This window comes from Ruditapes philippinarum, unplaced genomic scaffold, assembly GCF_026571515.1.
Source record: "Ruditapes philippinarum isolate M1 unplaced genomic scaffold, ASM2657151v2 ctg23695_1_1_1_1, whole genome shotgun sequence".
Lineage (NCBI taxonomy): Eukaryota > Metazoa > Mollusca > Bivalvia > Venerida > Veneridae > Ruditapes > Ruditapes philippinarum.
In genome coordinates this window covers 1-15,148 of record NW_026866132.1, presented here as the reverse complement: position 1 = coordinate 15,148, position 15,148 = coordinate 1, and the positions used below count along the sequence as shown (strand labels likewise).

Genomic DNA, 15,148 nt, shown 5'->3' with positions numbered 1-15,148 from the left:
CCCCCGCATGCAGCCAAAATTTCAGATGGTGCATTAATTATTTTTTTCATTTTAAGTTCAAAAGCCCTTAAAACTTTTCAATGTTAACACAAACCATTTTCATACAATGTTCAAGGCACTGAAATTATTCAGTATTAACATTTTAAAAATAGCATATTGCATATTTGTAGCCAAAATAATGGCTAAAAGTATGAGTGCTGAAACTGAAAGTTCAAAATTTTTCCAACATTCAGGAAAGATAAGTTTGTCTAAAATCATTGAACCATGACCAAATTCAAACTTAAAATGCTTATTCCTAAGATGTATCTATATTATTTTCAAAGTGAAAGGGACATAACTCTGCCAAAAAATCATCAAACCATGACCAAATTCCAACTTGACCTGCCCATTCCTTTGACATATCCATATGTCAAATTTAAGTTGAATATGTAACACTGTTGGGTAGATAATGAACAGAAACTGTAAATTTTATATTATTTTCAAAGTGAAAGGGGCATTACTCTGCCAAAAATCATTGAACCATGACCAAATTCAAACTTGGCCTGGGCATTCCAAAAACATATCCATATGTCAAATTTGAGTTGAATGTGTTGTACCATTGGGGAGATAATAAACGGAATCTGAAAATTTCATATTACTTTCAAAGTGAAAGGGGCATAACTCTGCCAAAAATCATTGAACCATGACCAAATTCGAACTTGACCTGGGCATTCCAAAAACATATCCATATGTCAAATTTGAGTTGAATGTGTTGTACCATTGGGGAGATAATAAACGGAATCTGAAAATTTCATATTACTTTCAAAGTGAAAGGGGCATAACTCTGCCAAAAATCATTGAACCATGACCAAATTCGAACTTGGCCTGGGCATTCCAAAAACATATCCGTATGTCAAATTTGAGTTGAATGTGTTGTACCTTTGGGGAGATAATAAACGGAATCTGAAAATTTCATATTACTTTCAAAGTGAAAGGGGCATAACTCTGCCAAAAATCATTGAACCATGACCAAATTTTAACTCGACCTGCGCATTCCTTTGACGCATCCATATGTCAAGTTTGAGTTGAATGTGTTGTACCTTTGGGGAGATAATGAACGGAAACTGAAAATTTCATATTATTTTCAAAGTAAAAGGGGCATAACTCTGCCAAAAATCATCGAACCATGACCAAATTCGAACTTGACCTGTATTTTCTCATGACATATCCATATGTCAAGTTTGAGTTAAATGTGTGCAACCGTTCTTACGATAATGAACGGAAACTGATGATGACGGAATGACAGAAGGACGGAAGGATGGAAGGACGGAAGGACGGAATGACGGAACAGGGTAACACTATATGCCCCGGCCATTACATGGCGGGGGCATAAAAATTCAGACTGCCAGCCATATCCACAGAACCCCATTATTTTTCCCCAATCTGAATATATCCATTGTTTTTCCAGGCCAAATATTTGTACCGTCCAGTGACCCTTATTATTTGTCTTCGGTAAGGCTTATACATGAACTAACTCCAGGTGTACTTAGATAACTGTGCTTTTGAAATAACGCACACTTTCTTCTAAAGAAGTATGCTTTTATAGGGTAAATGCACGTTTGTCCGTGTTATAACGTCTGCAGAGTTCCGATGAACGTTTGGGTAGGGCGAGGGCTCAAACAGTTCCGAGGGATTCTGCAGACTTTATAACACGAAATAAACGTGCGTTGACGCTATTATAGGACACAATTTTAAAACATATTTAATACAAAACACATAATTAATCCTTGTGTTCGGACGGTATTAAACCAATTCTAAATGTTTTATGTATGCGTTTATTTTTCCAAGGCCAACAACTTGGGAAATACAAATGCTCAGAACCGAACGAAATTTCGAATTTCAATTGATTTAACAAAGCTTAACATTGGATATTTTTTTTTTTTCGACTCAAGAAACAAAGTAAATTACTCTTTCAAAGATAAAACATGACCCTCAGAAAAGCCTAGAATGATTTGATGTAAGATTGACGGTAAAAAAGATTACTGACATTAGAATCGTTTGGGTTTTTTTCAAGCACACAAGTTTATAAAAAAATCAGGCACTAAACATTATTATCTCAAATCAATATAAAGAGCATTTATCAACATAAACATTAATAAAACAACATTTTCTCATATTCATTTTATGTTATCTTGTTTTGTTAGTTAATCAGAGAGTTATTTAGAATGACAGATATTTATTTACATTGACAACTGTCCATTTCTTAGAAAGGGCGACAACCAAGATTAGCGGCGATGTCTATACGCCGTATTTCCGGCATAGTTACTTGTGTGCTGCTCGCCGTTTTGTGATTGAGACTCTCGAATCAATAACAGACCAGATCGTCAAGTTTTTTGTTTGTTTACTGTGCCCTGTTAGTATTGCGCATACGTAAAACCGGGCTATAAGAAGAGCGCGTGACTATGTTAACACATGGTTTTGGTCCCGTTATTACATGGGCAAAAGAGGGAAAAATAAACGATTTTATGTTATAAATCTGAGATATCGCACTGTGCGTTATTACCAATAAAGTAAGTAATTGAAGCTTGTAACTTAGTCGCGAATACATTCTGTCACTACAAAAAGAAATTAGATAATCCAGTTGTTTTGTTGTTTTTTTTCATAGTGTAATGAAACCTACACCCCAAGATATTAATATATAAATAAGAATCCTAAATTTCCGCCAAAAGCTTCCTGAAAATGAGATGGCAATGAGAGTTTTATAAGGGAACTATTTTCTTCGCATTGTTTCGGTGCTCACTGTAACCAGTCGTAGTGGCTGTTTTGTGTCAATGGCTGCTTTTTGTGAACGTCGCTTTACCTTGATGATTTTTGTTCTAATATTTATACAATGTCCTTTACAGTGAAGTAGGTACCATATTGTTGGCAAACGTACGTGTATATTTCAAACTATTAAGTTAAAATATTTGTTGAGCAGAAGCGTGTCCATTTGGAGATACCCCTTACATTGTTCCGAAAAAAAAATCTGGTTGTTCCGATCTTCTTGGATCTCCTGCAACAACTTACAATTGTTACCATGAACAAATCAGAGCAGACTGCTGTGCTACTTGTGAAGCTATCAAGAAAACTAACAGGGCGTATGTAGGTATGTTTTTGCTATGATTTACTCAATATATAACGCATTTTTAGCTCGACTATACGAAGAATATGGAGAGCTGTCCTAATCGCGGCCGCAGTTTTGGTGCAGTAAAATATTTTTCACTTTTTATGCCACCGCAGCATCTGCGATGCGGTGGCATATAGCGATTCACCTGTGTGTGTGTTTGTTTGTGTGTGTGTGTGTGTGTGTGTGTGTGTGTGTGTGTGTGTGTGTGCGTGTGTTTATTGTCCAATCTCGCTACATTGACCTGTAAACACACCAACAAATTGACTACATTTTGGAAAGTCACTACATACACTCGTGTAGTGATTTTCCTAATGCCTTTAAAAATGCTCTTTTCTTCATATTTTGTTTGCTAGTCGAAAATTTTGAATATGTGCAATTTTCCATGTTAAACTGACGTTTTATACACGTCCCTGTTAACTGAATTTTTGATGCGTACACACTTTTATCCAAACGCGCACCTGCTACCGGTGTTATGGTAAGAATGTCCCGCGAAACGTCCACCATATTGAACTCGAAGGACAACGTGTTTTTTTTTTTTTTAGTTATTGAAAAAGGTTTAATATTTCGGAGATACAAGATATTACAGACGTATAAGGTAAATATATATATATTTTCTATGGACATTATTTGTCAGCTTTAGTTATAAAAGCTTCCTTTCGGGCATTAAATTAACATTCACTCAGGGTTCTCACAATCTCGATGACGCAGCCATGATCCAGAATTTGTTTAAAATAATCATGAAATACTAAAATAAAAAGATTCTATTTTATGTTATATAGCTAATTAAAATCAACAACAACTAGAATATTGGATGCTAATGCAGAAAACAAATTTCATTTGTCACACAATTTCGCGATGCCGCTTTTTATAAATAAAAAGGGTCACCAAAAGGAAGAAAGTTTTGTTTTGTTAAAAGGTGGGAAACAACATTTAAGATGTACTTTATGAATTAAATTTGCTTTAGATATTATTTACATTATTTGAGATGGAGATATTTGCCACTGGCCCAGTATGTGTTTGCCATACATATAATATTTACTTGAGGGAGGGAGATATGTTGAGTGAATCAATTAGTAAACAACAATGCATAATGGCCTGATGAGGAAAGGTTTTAAGGATTTATTCTTCAAATCTTATATTTCACTTTTTTTATAGTATAAAATATATAAGAATGGTAGGCTAAATTATTTGTGAAATATATGAAAAAGGGTCATCAGGTCTAGGATTTCATGATATTTATGGACTGTCCGTAAATTTATGGACAGTCTAGAAATTTAAAGATTTTTCAATCCATAAATTTACAGATATTCAATGTGAAATTTGCTGTTTTTAGTTTTACAATAAAATCCGCAGCTTAAGACAAGTTGTTTTATTGATTGTTTATATTTACAAAGGTAATGGGGTGGGTTTCATCTTTGTATGATGATTTTGAAATTTTTGTTAAAAGTGAAAATTGAAAGTCATCAAACTGTTCTGAATCTTAGCATACTGTTACATTTAATCATATAATACCTAACCTTATTCATTTTAACCTGCGGTTTTAAATTTTAATGCAACTTCTACTATCTTCTTACTTAAGATCTGTAAATTTACGAGGGGTGTCCCAGAATTACATGGACTTTTGTTGTAACTCAAAAAGTACTGAAAATAAAAACAAACAAAATTAAAGTGAACAAAATGAAACTTTATTGCATTAGTACAAAAAATTTCAAAGTTTTCCGGCAACTGGATCAGTGTCTGTGGGCTGGGTAATGAGACAAGGGGTAGCTGGTGCGGGGCAGTCCATTCCGACGTTACGACGTCATTCCGGTGGCGTCGCAAGTTGTTAATTAATGCGTGGCGTCGAATGTCAGTTTTTCTCAACATAGTCGCTGCCTAACTCAATACACCTATGGTGTCGATATATCCACTGATCGTACACCGCCCTGTACCACTCCTGGTCGAAATCAGCCACCACTTTCTGCATTGCGAACGAGAGTTCCTGGAAGGAATTGAACTTCCGTCCCTTAAGTAAGCGATATTGTACATATACTTAATCCGCAAATAATAATAATAATAATTATCATTATTATTATTATAATAATAATAATAAAGCATACTATTAACTTTTGTTACGATAATAGTGTTAAAGACGACGGTGATAATGCTGACGCCGTATTATTATTATTATTATTATTAATTATCATTATTAGTTTTATTATTATTATATTATTATTATTATTCTTTTTATTATTATTATTGTGGAGTTTATTTTGTACGCAAAGACAATGTGCGTTAACAAGGGAAATAACCTATCATGCGCACTATCATCTATGACGTCCTTGACTTCCTTAATTGACGCCGCAGTCAAGTTGACTTTCTCCCACGACCCTTGTCGCTCAATGTCCTCACGGCCGTCTCGAAAACGCTTATGCCACTTGGAAACGAGTGATCGAATAACAGGAGGTCTCACTTTTTCAGTCTCCAACATTTCCTGCGTCTGTGTTGGCGTCTTCCCAAGATTAACACAAAACTTAATGATAGTCCGATGTTCCGCGTAATCCGTGGACGTCATTTTTTGTTAAATATCCAAGAGCAACGGTTGTCAGTTATCCACTGGTAAACAATAACGGAAACAGCTATGACGTCAAAATTTCAAACGAACGTTCATATGAAGTCACTGCATATGCTTAAGACGTCACCCCATTTTTTACGTATAAATATTCATGATATACGAAAGTAAAGACAACTTGTTAACACAAAATATTGGACTGCCCCGCCCTGCGCATACTGCGTTACTATAGCGACGTAAAATATAGAGAAGCAATGTTAGAAATTTAAAAATAATGGACATATTCATTAAGGATATGTTAAAGGTATTGTGTACAAATTTTCTAAAAAATGCATTAAAAAATAAAAAAGTTATAGCAAAAGTCCACGTAATTCTGGGACACCCCTCGTACAGACAAAAAAATCTATAAAATTATGGATCGTCCAAAAATTTACAGACTGTCCGTAAATATCATGAAATCTTAGACCTGGTCATTGTGGTAATCTTAATTAATATTTTGCTGTTATAAGGAAATAGAACAGAAAAGATAATAACATATGTGAGTTTAGTAGATTAAAGTGTGACTGTATAGATCTCTATAAATTTTCATTTCTTTTTTAATTCACAATTTGGATTTTTTTTTTTTCAAAATTATCACGGTGACGGACCCATTCACAATTAAAGGAAATAATCGCTTAATAAATATATCATTTATAAAGAAAAAAAGCAAACTATCATCTGAAAAATAATAATTAAATTTAATGAAATTTATTTTGAAAATCTTTTTTGGGGCTCCATTGACCAACTAGAAATAATGTAGGCCCGAATTGACCAATTTTTTGCCAAAATTGACATGGGACTGTGTTGAATTAAATTTGACTAGAGCTAGCTGCATTCTTGCAGCAAAGACGACTAACATAGTTTTGATGTTATTTTGGGTCTTCTACTTTTCCTGACTTAAGTACGCAAAGAAGATTTTTTAAAAATTGTACATTTGAGATTATTGAAATACATGTAGATAATTGTGTTTAGCTTGTCTCACACATGGTTCCAATAATTATAAGGTATACTTGGTTATACATGGATTGATTGGTATGAGTTTTCAGCTCCAATTGTGCCTTGGGATTAGTTGGCAAGAGTTACACTTGAATGTAGTACAAGAATGTACAAATAAAGCACGGATATACTCGGTCAAGTAAGGTTTGAAAATGATTTGCATAGAATACATATTGTTGTAAGGCTCCAAGTAAGGTCTTATAAGTACGGTCTCATACAATTAAACAAGATTTTTACTTTATTTGCTAGAGTTTCATAGGGTTAACATAAGGTCCTGCAGAGTTTTTATCAAATTATTACATATTTGTGTATGTTTTGATATAAATTGATCCATTTTGATGGCTTCAGGCTTCATAAATTTTCAAACTAAAATTCAATGAAAGGAACACCCATATCTGCGAATAACTGTTATATAAAACAATGCAACAGATGACAGGATAAGAGAATTAGAAATCATGATAAGACTGATAGACATTGTTGTGTCCCCCAGCTCAGTTAGCTCACCAGGCTCGACAGTTTCACCGTCAGCAGGCTGAAGTGATCGGTGGGCCTTGATGGCCCTTGTATTATTTCTGTGCGTGGGAACCTTTTTCTTTGGATGCATTCTAGGTTGATGCAACAAGTACTCTGGGTAGATCTAGCAGTTGAGGGTGGCTGCGCAGGTAGTTGTGGCTTTCGTTGTACAGTTTGTGCTGACGCAGATGCCATGTAAGACAGAATATACAAGGTGATGCCGTTTATACTCGTACTATACCGTGTCTGCCATGTATGTTTCCTACTTGAACCGTATTGGTCATATGGTGATAGTTTGAAATCATATGTGCACTTGTGTAAATCGCACCGTGATCATGTGACATTTGGGTGTTTATCTGGTGTTGGAACAGGATTTAGGACTTTGGGAACGATTCCATGCGATTTGTATACGATTTCAGTTGACTTTAAATACGGTTGCATATACTGAATCTCATACGGGCTATTACGATCTTGTACAGTGGCTTATGTGACACCCATATAATTGTTTTAATATTTTCAAAAATCATACACAGCTTACACTGATACACTTGAATGGCCTCGGTTGGTTCGGTCATATGTACGGTTTACATGAGTGGCCAAACGTATAAGCTGTGTGTTCTGTGTGAGAAGGGCTTTACACAAGGTCAGGTGCAAAACTTGAACATTAAAGCAAATGAAACTACTATCTGTTGCATCAGGGTCTTTCAAATAGATTTGAAAGACCCTGGTTGCATATTAGACAAATGTCTCACCTGAGTTATTGATTTTAACTAATTTCAATTTCCTTCAAAAGAGTAAATGTATTTAATTGATTTAATTTCTTGAGTTCCGATAAAAAAATATTGTATTTTAATTTATTTTTGTAAAAATTATTTATATATGTACATGCATGTTATCTCCTTTATAATTTAATTCAAAAAATATTTCTGAAATGGATGGAATTCTTGTCTGATGTCAACCAAAATGTACATTTCAAGGAGTGTAATGATTATATTATTTATAGATGGCCCTGCAGTGTTTTTACCCCCTGCTTTGGGGAAATGGTGCCAGTACCAGACAGATTGTGATGGTTTAACTCAAATTGGGAATTTTACATAAGATGCAAAATATACATTGGGAGTTCCTTTTATCCAGGAAAACATGTATAATATGCATAATATACACTTAAAAACCGTGTATTATTAACTTCAATGATCTTTTTGTTACTTTAGGTTGAAAAAAAGAAAACAATTGTACATAAATAATATTTAGGTGTGAAACACTAAAAGTACGAAATGAACTGGGTACGAATATGGAATATGTGGTTATACTTGGTTATTATCCTATATCACTTATCATCATGGAAGCATCCATAATATACTGGTTTGTTTAGCTTTTTGAGGAATTGTCAGTGTTATTTTGGGCTCTTTGCAGATATGAAATGGGAATTTGCTGTCTATTTTTTCTTTTGGGAACTATGCTGTTTTCTGGTATAAGTAATTTAAGGGAAAAAAAATGTTAACAAGGTAGATATGAAACATTGTCATTGATATTATTTAATGATCAGATGATCAAATAATACGAACCAAAAAAAAAGTTTCCTTTTAAAAGGAAAGGCTTGCACAGTTGTGCCTTCATCCCAACCCTTTAAAATTGTTTTGTTTTTTTTGTTTCAATTTATTATCACAATTTTTTTTGAATTACGGTATTTGAATATCATAAAGTTGTTGTTTTTTTTGTAAAAACGAATATTTTTTGTCAAAACGATTTGAAATCTATTCTCTATAATGTATAAAACTTATAAAGAAAATAATCAATCATAAAAATACTAACTATTCTATCATACTAAAAAAGGAAACAAGTGTGCACATTTCATTTCCAGAGAAATCATTCGTTTTGGCAGTTGCTAATTTCATTTATATAGCATCTTTATGGACAAGTAATTTGCACTAAAATACTTCGTTACGTGGTACCAATTAATAAGCATGTATCAACTATGTTACACGACCACAGATACGATGCGCTAACGTGGTAAGGTTAATGATATGCATGGGCTATTTTTAGATTACCTCACTGCGTTCATTAGATCTAAATATAACTCGATCATGCACTAATATTCTGTGTGATTTGGTAAGCAAGACCACCCTTTGGAGACGTAACCATCCTTTATTGTATCAGGTATATATGTTAATATAGTCGTACCTGATTGTATATAAAACTAATAGTAATACAGACAAAAACAATTATAAAAGAAACAAACTTTTGCGTCTTGAAAAAGAATTGAAACGGAACAATTTCGTTTATAATTTATTACGGTTTAAACCGATAAATCAAGTAAAAATAGAAATCCTATTTATATAAACAAACTGGGATTACCGAAGTAACTAAAATAGCTTAGATTTCCGTAATATTACTTCGTCTGATTCCGCAGTATGACGGAATCGCCCGAATTGTCACGATTGCAATCGGAACTACATCGGCTATAATCATTAAACCGAAGAGTGACGGAAAGGGCCAAAAAGTTGCGATTGGCACGATTGCAGCTGGTGTCTCGTTCAATCATGCACTAACAAATGTAAGCAGGAAACCACCTTACCGGAACAACTTTTTCAACCTGTACGAAATTTTGGCACGGATTCTGGGCGGAATTGGCACGGAATTGGCACGGAATCAGTGATTTCTGGGCGGACCAGGGACGGAAACGCAAAATCCGTGCCATTCTGTCTCACAAGAAAAATATTTTGTTCACTTTTCTGGGCGGAAAACTAGAAAAATTCCGGCTGGAATTTTATTTTGAGCAGAATTTATACTTAAACATTTCATCTTGGACAGAATTTTCAACTTTGAAATTTTTTGGGTAGGAATAGTCTTCACTACGGGCGGAATTCTATACTTAAACATTTTTCTTGAACAGAATTTCACATATAAGATGTCCAAAACATAATTGTACTCCTGTTTTTGCACTTGCAGACATTGAAATTTTACCTACTGTACTTATTTTTTTTGCTGAACCAATAATTACAGGTGTATTTTTAGAATTAATATATTATTTTTTTAGACATTAAAATAGGCCTTCTTTTTAGATAAAAAATGTGGCATTAATAACATATATTGTCAGACTAATATATATTTTTTGTACTGAAAAACAACTGTAATAATCTTAGTGTAGAATTTGAAAACATTCACCTCCAAAATGCTTAAGTTTATAATATAAAGATTTTTCATACAGCTTATATTATAATACATTTACTGTATTATGAATTTTAAATATGATTTAAGGACATCATCTAAAAGCAACATTAAAATAAGAATGCTTTTTAAATTTGAATATACTATAGAATATAGGGCAGTCACATAGGGACAAGATTATGTGTGCTTGCCATTTTAAATTCTAAGAATTCATGATTTTGTTATAAAAAATATAAACAAAACAAAACAGTGCATGAAATAATCTCATATATAATGCCCTTTTAATCTATTTAAAATTGATCAACCAATATGCCCAATAATTGCTTTTATTTACCGTAGGTAAATAAATACTACAATGTATATTCTCACTGAGATTATATTCACCCAGATTTTACACTACACAGATCAGAGCTCTGATAAAACTCTACTGACCAGCAGTTTCCCATCATCTACGCATGACTGGCCATTCCAACAGATCAGGTTGTTCCATGTAATTATTTTGGGGAGAGATAACATTATAAATTGCATATGTAGAATTTGTCTAGGACATATTGCAATTTTTTTTGTACAAAAATTTGTAATTGTTTTTTAAAATTTATATATATCTATTTGTTATTTGATTTTTCTTTTACATTCAATGAATGAAAGTTAAGATGATGAGTAAATTAACCCTGTTTTACATAATGATGGACCGGTCCATTATACAGTAAACTAGCTGTTGTGAATTTTGAATTCTAAGCTATCTGGGTCAGCAAAAAGAGTGGAGGATGTACTTGATATTTTAACAATTTTGGAGTAAAGTTTTGTTTAAGATCTCAAAGTGTTAAAGTAATTGGTATGATAACATGGGACAAGGAGATGTATAACATAATCAGGTAATTATTAACTTTTAGTTACATTAATTTTATATGACGACTATCAATACTAATTAGCCAACTAAAATTTGTAACAAGAGGTCATTGTTGTTTAAGTATTTTCAACTTCATACATTTGTTTTTTTTTCTGATAATTGTTTTAAATCTTTAATACATGTATAATTTGCAAGTTAAAATTATTCAATGATTTTTTTGTTAATATAATGGTTGTGTAAATCTATATTGTATAAATAGCATGTAAGTATATCTTTTGCATTTCCTGGAAATTAAACAAATTAAATAAATTTGATTAAATAGGACTAATTAAATGGTACAATCAGTAGTTTTGTACAGTTGAACAGGGTCATCATAATCATTTATTATTTTACATGTTTGTGTTGTCTTTCCTATGGAACAATCTAAAATTACATTTTACACTCATAATTTGCAGGCTGCTCAGGGACTTAAGTGCTGACTGTGAGATGCCAGGTGTTTAATAATGATGTGCAGTATTAATCCTGAAAAGGTATATTTTTAAATCTCTATACTTAACTATTCAACATCTTTCCTTGAAAAATACATAACCAGTATTAAAAAGTGTCACACATAAAGCAGACAGTTAATTCTTATACAGAGCAATTCTTAAACACTTGTACACTTGAATAACTGATTCTGTGTTGCTTTACTATTTTTGAATATGCTTTATAAGCATAGTTAATATTTAATACTGTTGAAACATAAAATTTGATATTATTAAAAAATATAAGATATAACTGCATATAATTCTGCAATAAAACATAATTGAGCCATGTCATGACAAAACCAACATAATGGGTTTGTGACCAGCATGGATCCAGACCAGCCTGCGCCTCAGCGCAGTCTGATCAGGATCCATGCTGTTCGCTATCAGTTTCTCTACTTGTAATAGGGATTGTAAGCGAACAGCATGGATCCTGATGAGACCGCGCGGATGCGCAGGCTGGTCTGGATCCATGCTGGTCGCAAACCCATTATGTTGGTTTTGTCATGACATGGCTCAATTCATTGCAAAATATTTGTTTAATTAATTATGAATTTTATTATTACAGGTGAGCACAACCACAAGAAGTTCTAGGAAACACAGGCAGTGGACTTAAAACAGACATGGATTAAAGAAATAGTAATTTAAATAATAAGAAACATTTGAAACAAATTTATGATTGAAACACTTCCAGCAAAATAATTGCAAAAAAAACCAACAAAGTGTTGGATTCTAAGATTCCAAAACCTACAGCTAGAAAAAAAACTGTTTGTGTTATAGTGAATGTAGGGTATTCTATTCTGTATTTGGACTAAAGGATATGATATTTTTTTTATTAAATTTTGTGAAAGAAAATTTAATGTGATACATTATTGATAATTTTATCCCAAAATAATTATGTGATCATGTTAAACTCATAAAATTCCACCCCCTAAATTCTGTCCTAGAATTCCGCCCAGAATCTTGTTTGACAATTCCGCTCCGAAATTCCGCCCCAAGGTTCCGCCCCAAGATTCCGCTTCAAAATTCCGCCCCAAGATTCCGCTTCAAAATTCCGCCCAATTCATTTGCATATTTCGTCCCAATTCCGCCCAGAATCCGTTCCATTTCCGCCTGGAATCCGGCCGGAATCCGTGCCAAAAGCAAATGGTTTAACACTTGTATATTCGGGGGAGAATTTAATTTTCTGGGCGGAATCTGCCTTTGAATTCCGCCCCATTTCCGTGCAGAAAATTTCGTACAGGAAAACAAATGGGCTTGCAGCCGTGGCTGCAAGCCAATAAACTTGCTTTCTTAAAAATGTTTATTATAGCAGGTTTATTAGAACAAATTTATATTAATAACTTTAAAAATAAATCTTGCAGGAAGAGGTGTCAAAACAGGAGTAAAGAAAAAAGAGGAATAAAGGTGATTTTGGAGAAACTGTGTCTGCAGATGAGGGCAAAAGACGAGAAGTATCATTGTCTTCTGGCTACAGATTCTTTTACAATTTTAGAGGCTCAGCATTTTGGTATAAATTAATTTCTCATGTCATTTTCTTTAAAATCCATATTATAATACTGAAACATAGAATGATTTGTATTATAATGGACTAATTATCAAATGAGTTTTTCTGAGCAATTACACTGTTATCTTTTGAGAATAAAACACATTTTGGTTCAGATATTCTGATCTTTCCTGGGTTTTCATGGTACTCTTCATGTATTTAAGCCAACCTCATAAGTCCTTTTCTGCTGTTTTATTGATTAGGCCACTGTCTCGGTTGAGTGACTAGTGCTTAAGAGCTCCTAGTTTGAATCTTTTTTTTGGGAGGGGGGGTCAATAGTATTCTTTTACATTAATACGGTTTTGTGAATAATAATATCTGTCATATTTTGCGGTTCGGATCGGAATATCCGTCCCGAGGTGATCCGCCTATTGGGCGGTAACGAGGCTTGCCGAGTTACCGCCCATGGGCGGGTGACCGAGGGACGGATATTCCGATCTGAACCGCAAACATATGTCAGATATTTTTTCTTGCATATTCTACCATATTCCATTATATTTTAAATTCTTTATCTTTATTTTCAATGAAAATTTATATCATTACAACCGTAACTTAAACAAATGGGCTTGCAGCCATGGCTGCAAGCCAATAAACTTGCTTTCTTAAAAATGTTTATTATAGCAGGTTTGTTAGAACAAATTTATATTAATAACTTTAAAAATAAATCTTGCAGGAAGAGGTGTCAAAACAGGAGTAAAGAATAAAGAAAAAAGAGGAATAAAGGTGATTTTGGAGAAACTGTGTCTGCAGATGAGGGCAAAAGACGAGAAGTATCATTGTCTTCTGGCTACAGATTCTTTTACAATTTTAGAGGCTCAGCATTTTGGTATAAATTAATTTCTCATGTCATTTTCTTTAAAATCCATATTATAAAATTTCCGGCATGGTAAAACTAACGGAAACGCCAGTCTGATATGCAAGAATTTGTATTCATAATAAAGGTTTATTTCACAATATACAGGTATAATATGTTCAACTTGCAAATGCCAGCTTGTCAAAGTTATTTATTGAATTTTCTGTTTATTATATACATTTGTCTCTTTCTGATATCACATTTAAAAAGAATTTCCCTTAAATTTTGTATATTGGCTGAATATGTTTCACTGCAGAGAAAATACGGAAAATATGCTTAACAGCAGTGAAAATACGGAAAATGAAAATACGCATTTCATTCATCAATATTTCTCAATATTTAATTAAAAAGTATAAAAGGAAAAACTTTTCTGAGTTTCAGTCAATATTATATGTCATTTATAAAATTCTCAATGAATCTACATATAGAATCAAAAGCTTGTGAAGTTGAAATGATAAAAAAACACAACATAAACAAACATAAATAATAGATTTATAATACTTTGGGTCGAGGTCAACCACAATTAAGGGCGGTATAGGGTACCAATATATTTTTGGAGAGGAAGATAGTAATTAAAAAACTTTAAGGTAGAAAGCGACACTTTGCGAACTTTCTAGTTGCGTCTTGAAAATTGGCATGCAGAAAGTTGACCATATTTCTGATTAGGTTCCGTTGATTTTATTTCAATAGTTCCAGCCAATTTTTGTACACACGGCGTCAAAGCTGACCATCAAAGCCCGTTTTTGAACATGAAGTTGTTGTGTATCCTTGGCAACTGTTACGGGTAATTCAACGCCATTGGCGGACAATTGTCTTAAATTCTAAAGCATTCAACGGAAATTATTTTTCCCTTTAAGCTGATTTTAAAATTTATCCTTTTACGCTGAAAAGTATTTGAAAAAATGGAAAGAATACTGTAAATTTTAAATTGTGTGAAATTTGACGTTCAGTTTAGCCGCGTTT

General features: G+C 33.2%; 1 protein-coding gene and 1 long non-coding RNA gene across 5 annotated transcripts; both read left to right on the top strand.

Moving 5' to 3' along the window:
• Positions 1 to 8,231: 8,231 nt before the first annotated feature.
• On the top strand, positions 8,232 to 14,190 carry LOC132731421 (uncharacterized). 4 transcript variants are annotated; one of them, XM_060717603.1, is made up of 3 exons: positions 8,255 to 8,606; positions 13,151 to 13,296; positions 14,006 to 14,190. In XM_060717603.1, the coding sequence occupies exons 1-3, from the start codon at positions 8,536 to 8,538 to the stop codon at positions 14,167 to 14,169; spliced, it is 381 nt and encodes a 126-aa protein (XP_060573586.1). In that variant the 5' UTR covers positions 8,255 to 8,535; the 3' UTR covers positions 14,170 to 14,190. The 4 variants fall into 4 exon arrangements, 2 of the variants coding, with proteins under 2 accessions (XP_060573586.1, XP_060573587.1); XM_060717604.1 differs by having other exon boundaries at positions 8,266 to 8,749; XR_009625885.1 differs by lacking the exon at positions 13,151 to 13,296 and having other exon boundaries at positions 8,232 to 8,606.
• LOC132731423 (uncharacterized) lies at positions 11,155 to 13,025 on the top strand. Its single transcript, XR_009625886.1, has 3 exons — positions 11,155 to 11,287; positions 11,718 to 11,792; positions 12,355 to 13,025. It is a non-coding gene; the product is annotated as an uncharacterized LOC132731423 (long non-coding RNA).
• Positions 14,191 to 15,148: the final 958 nt, after the last annotated feature.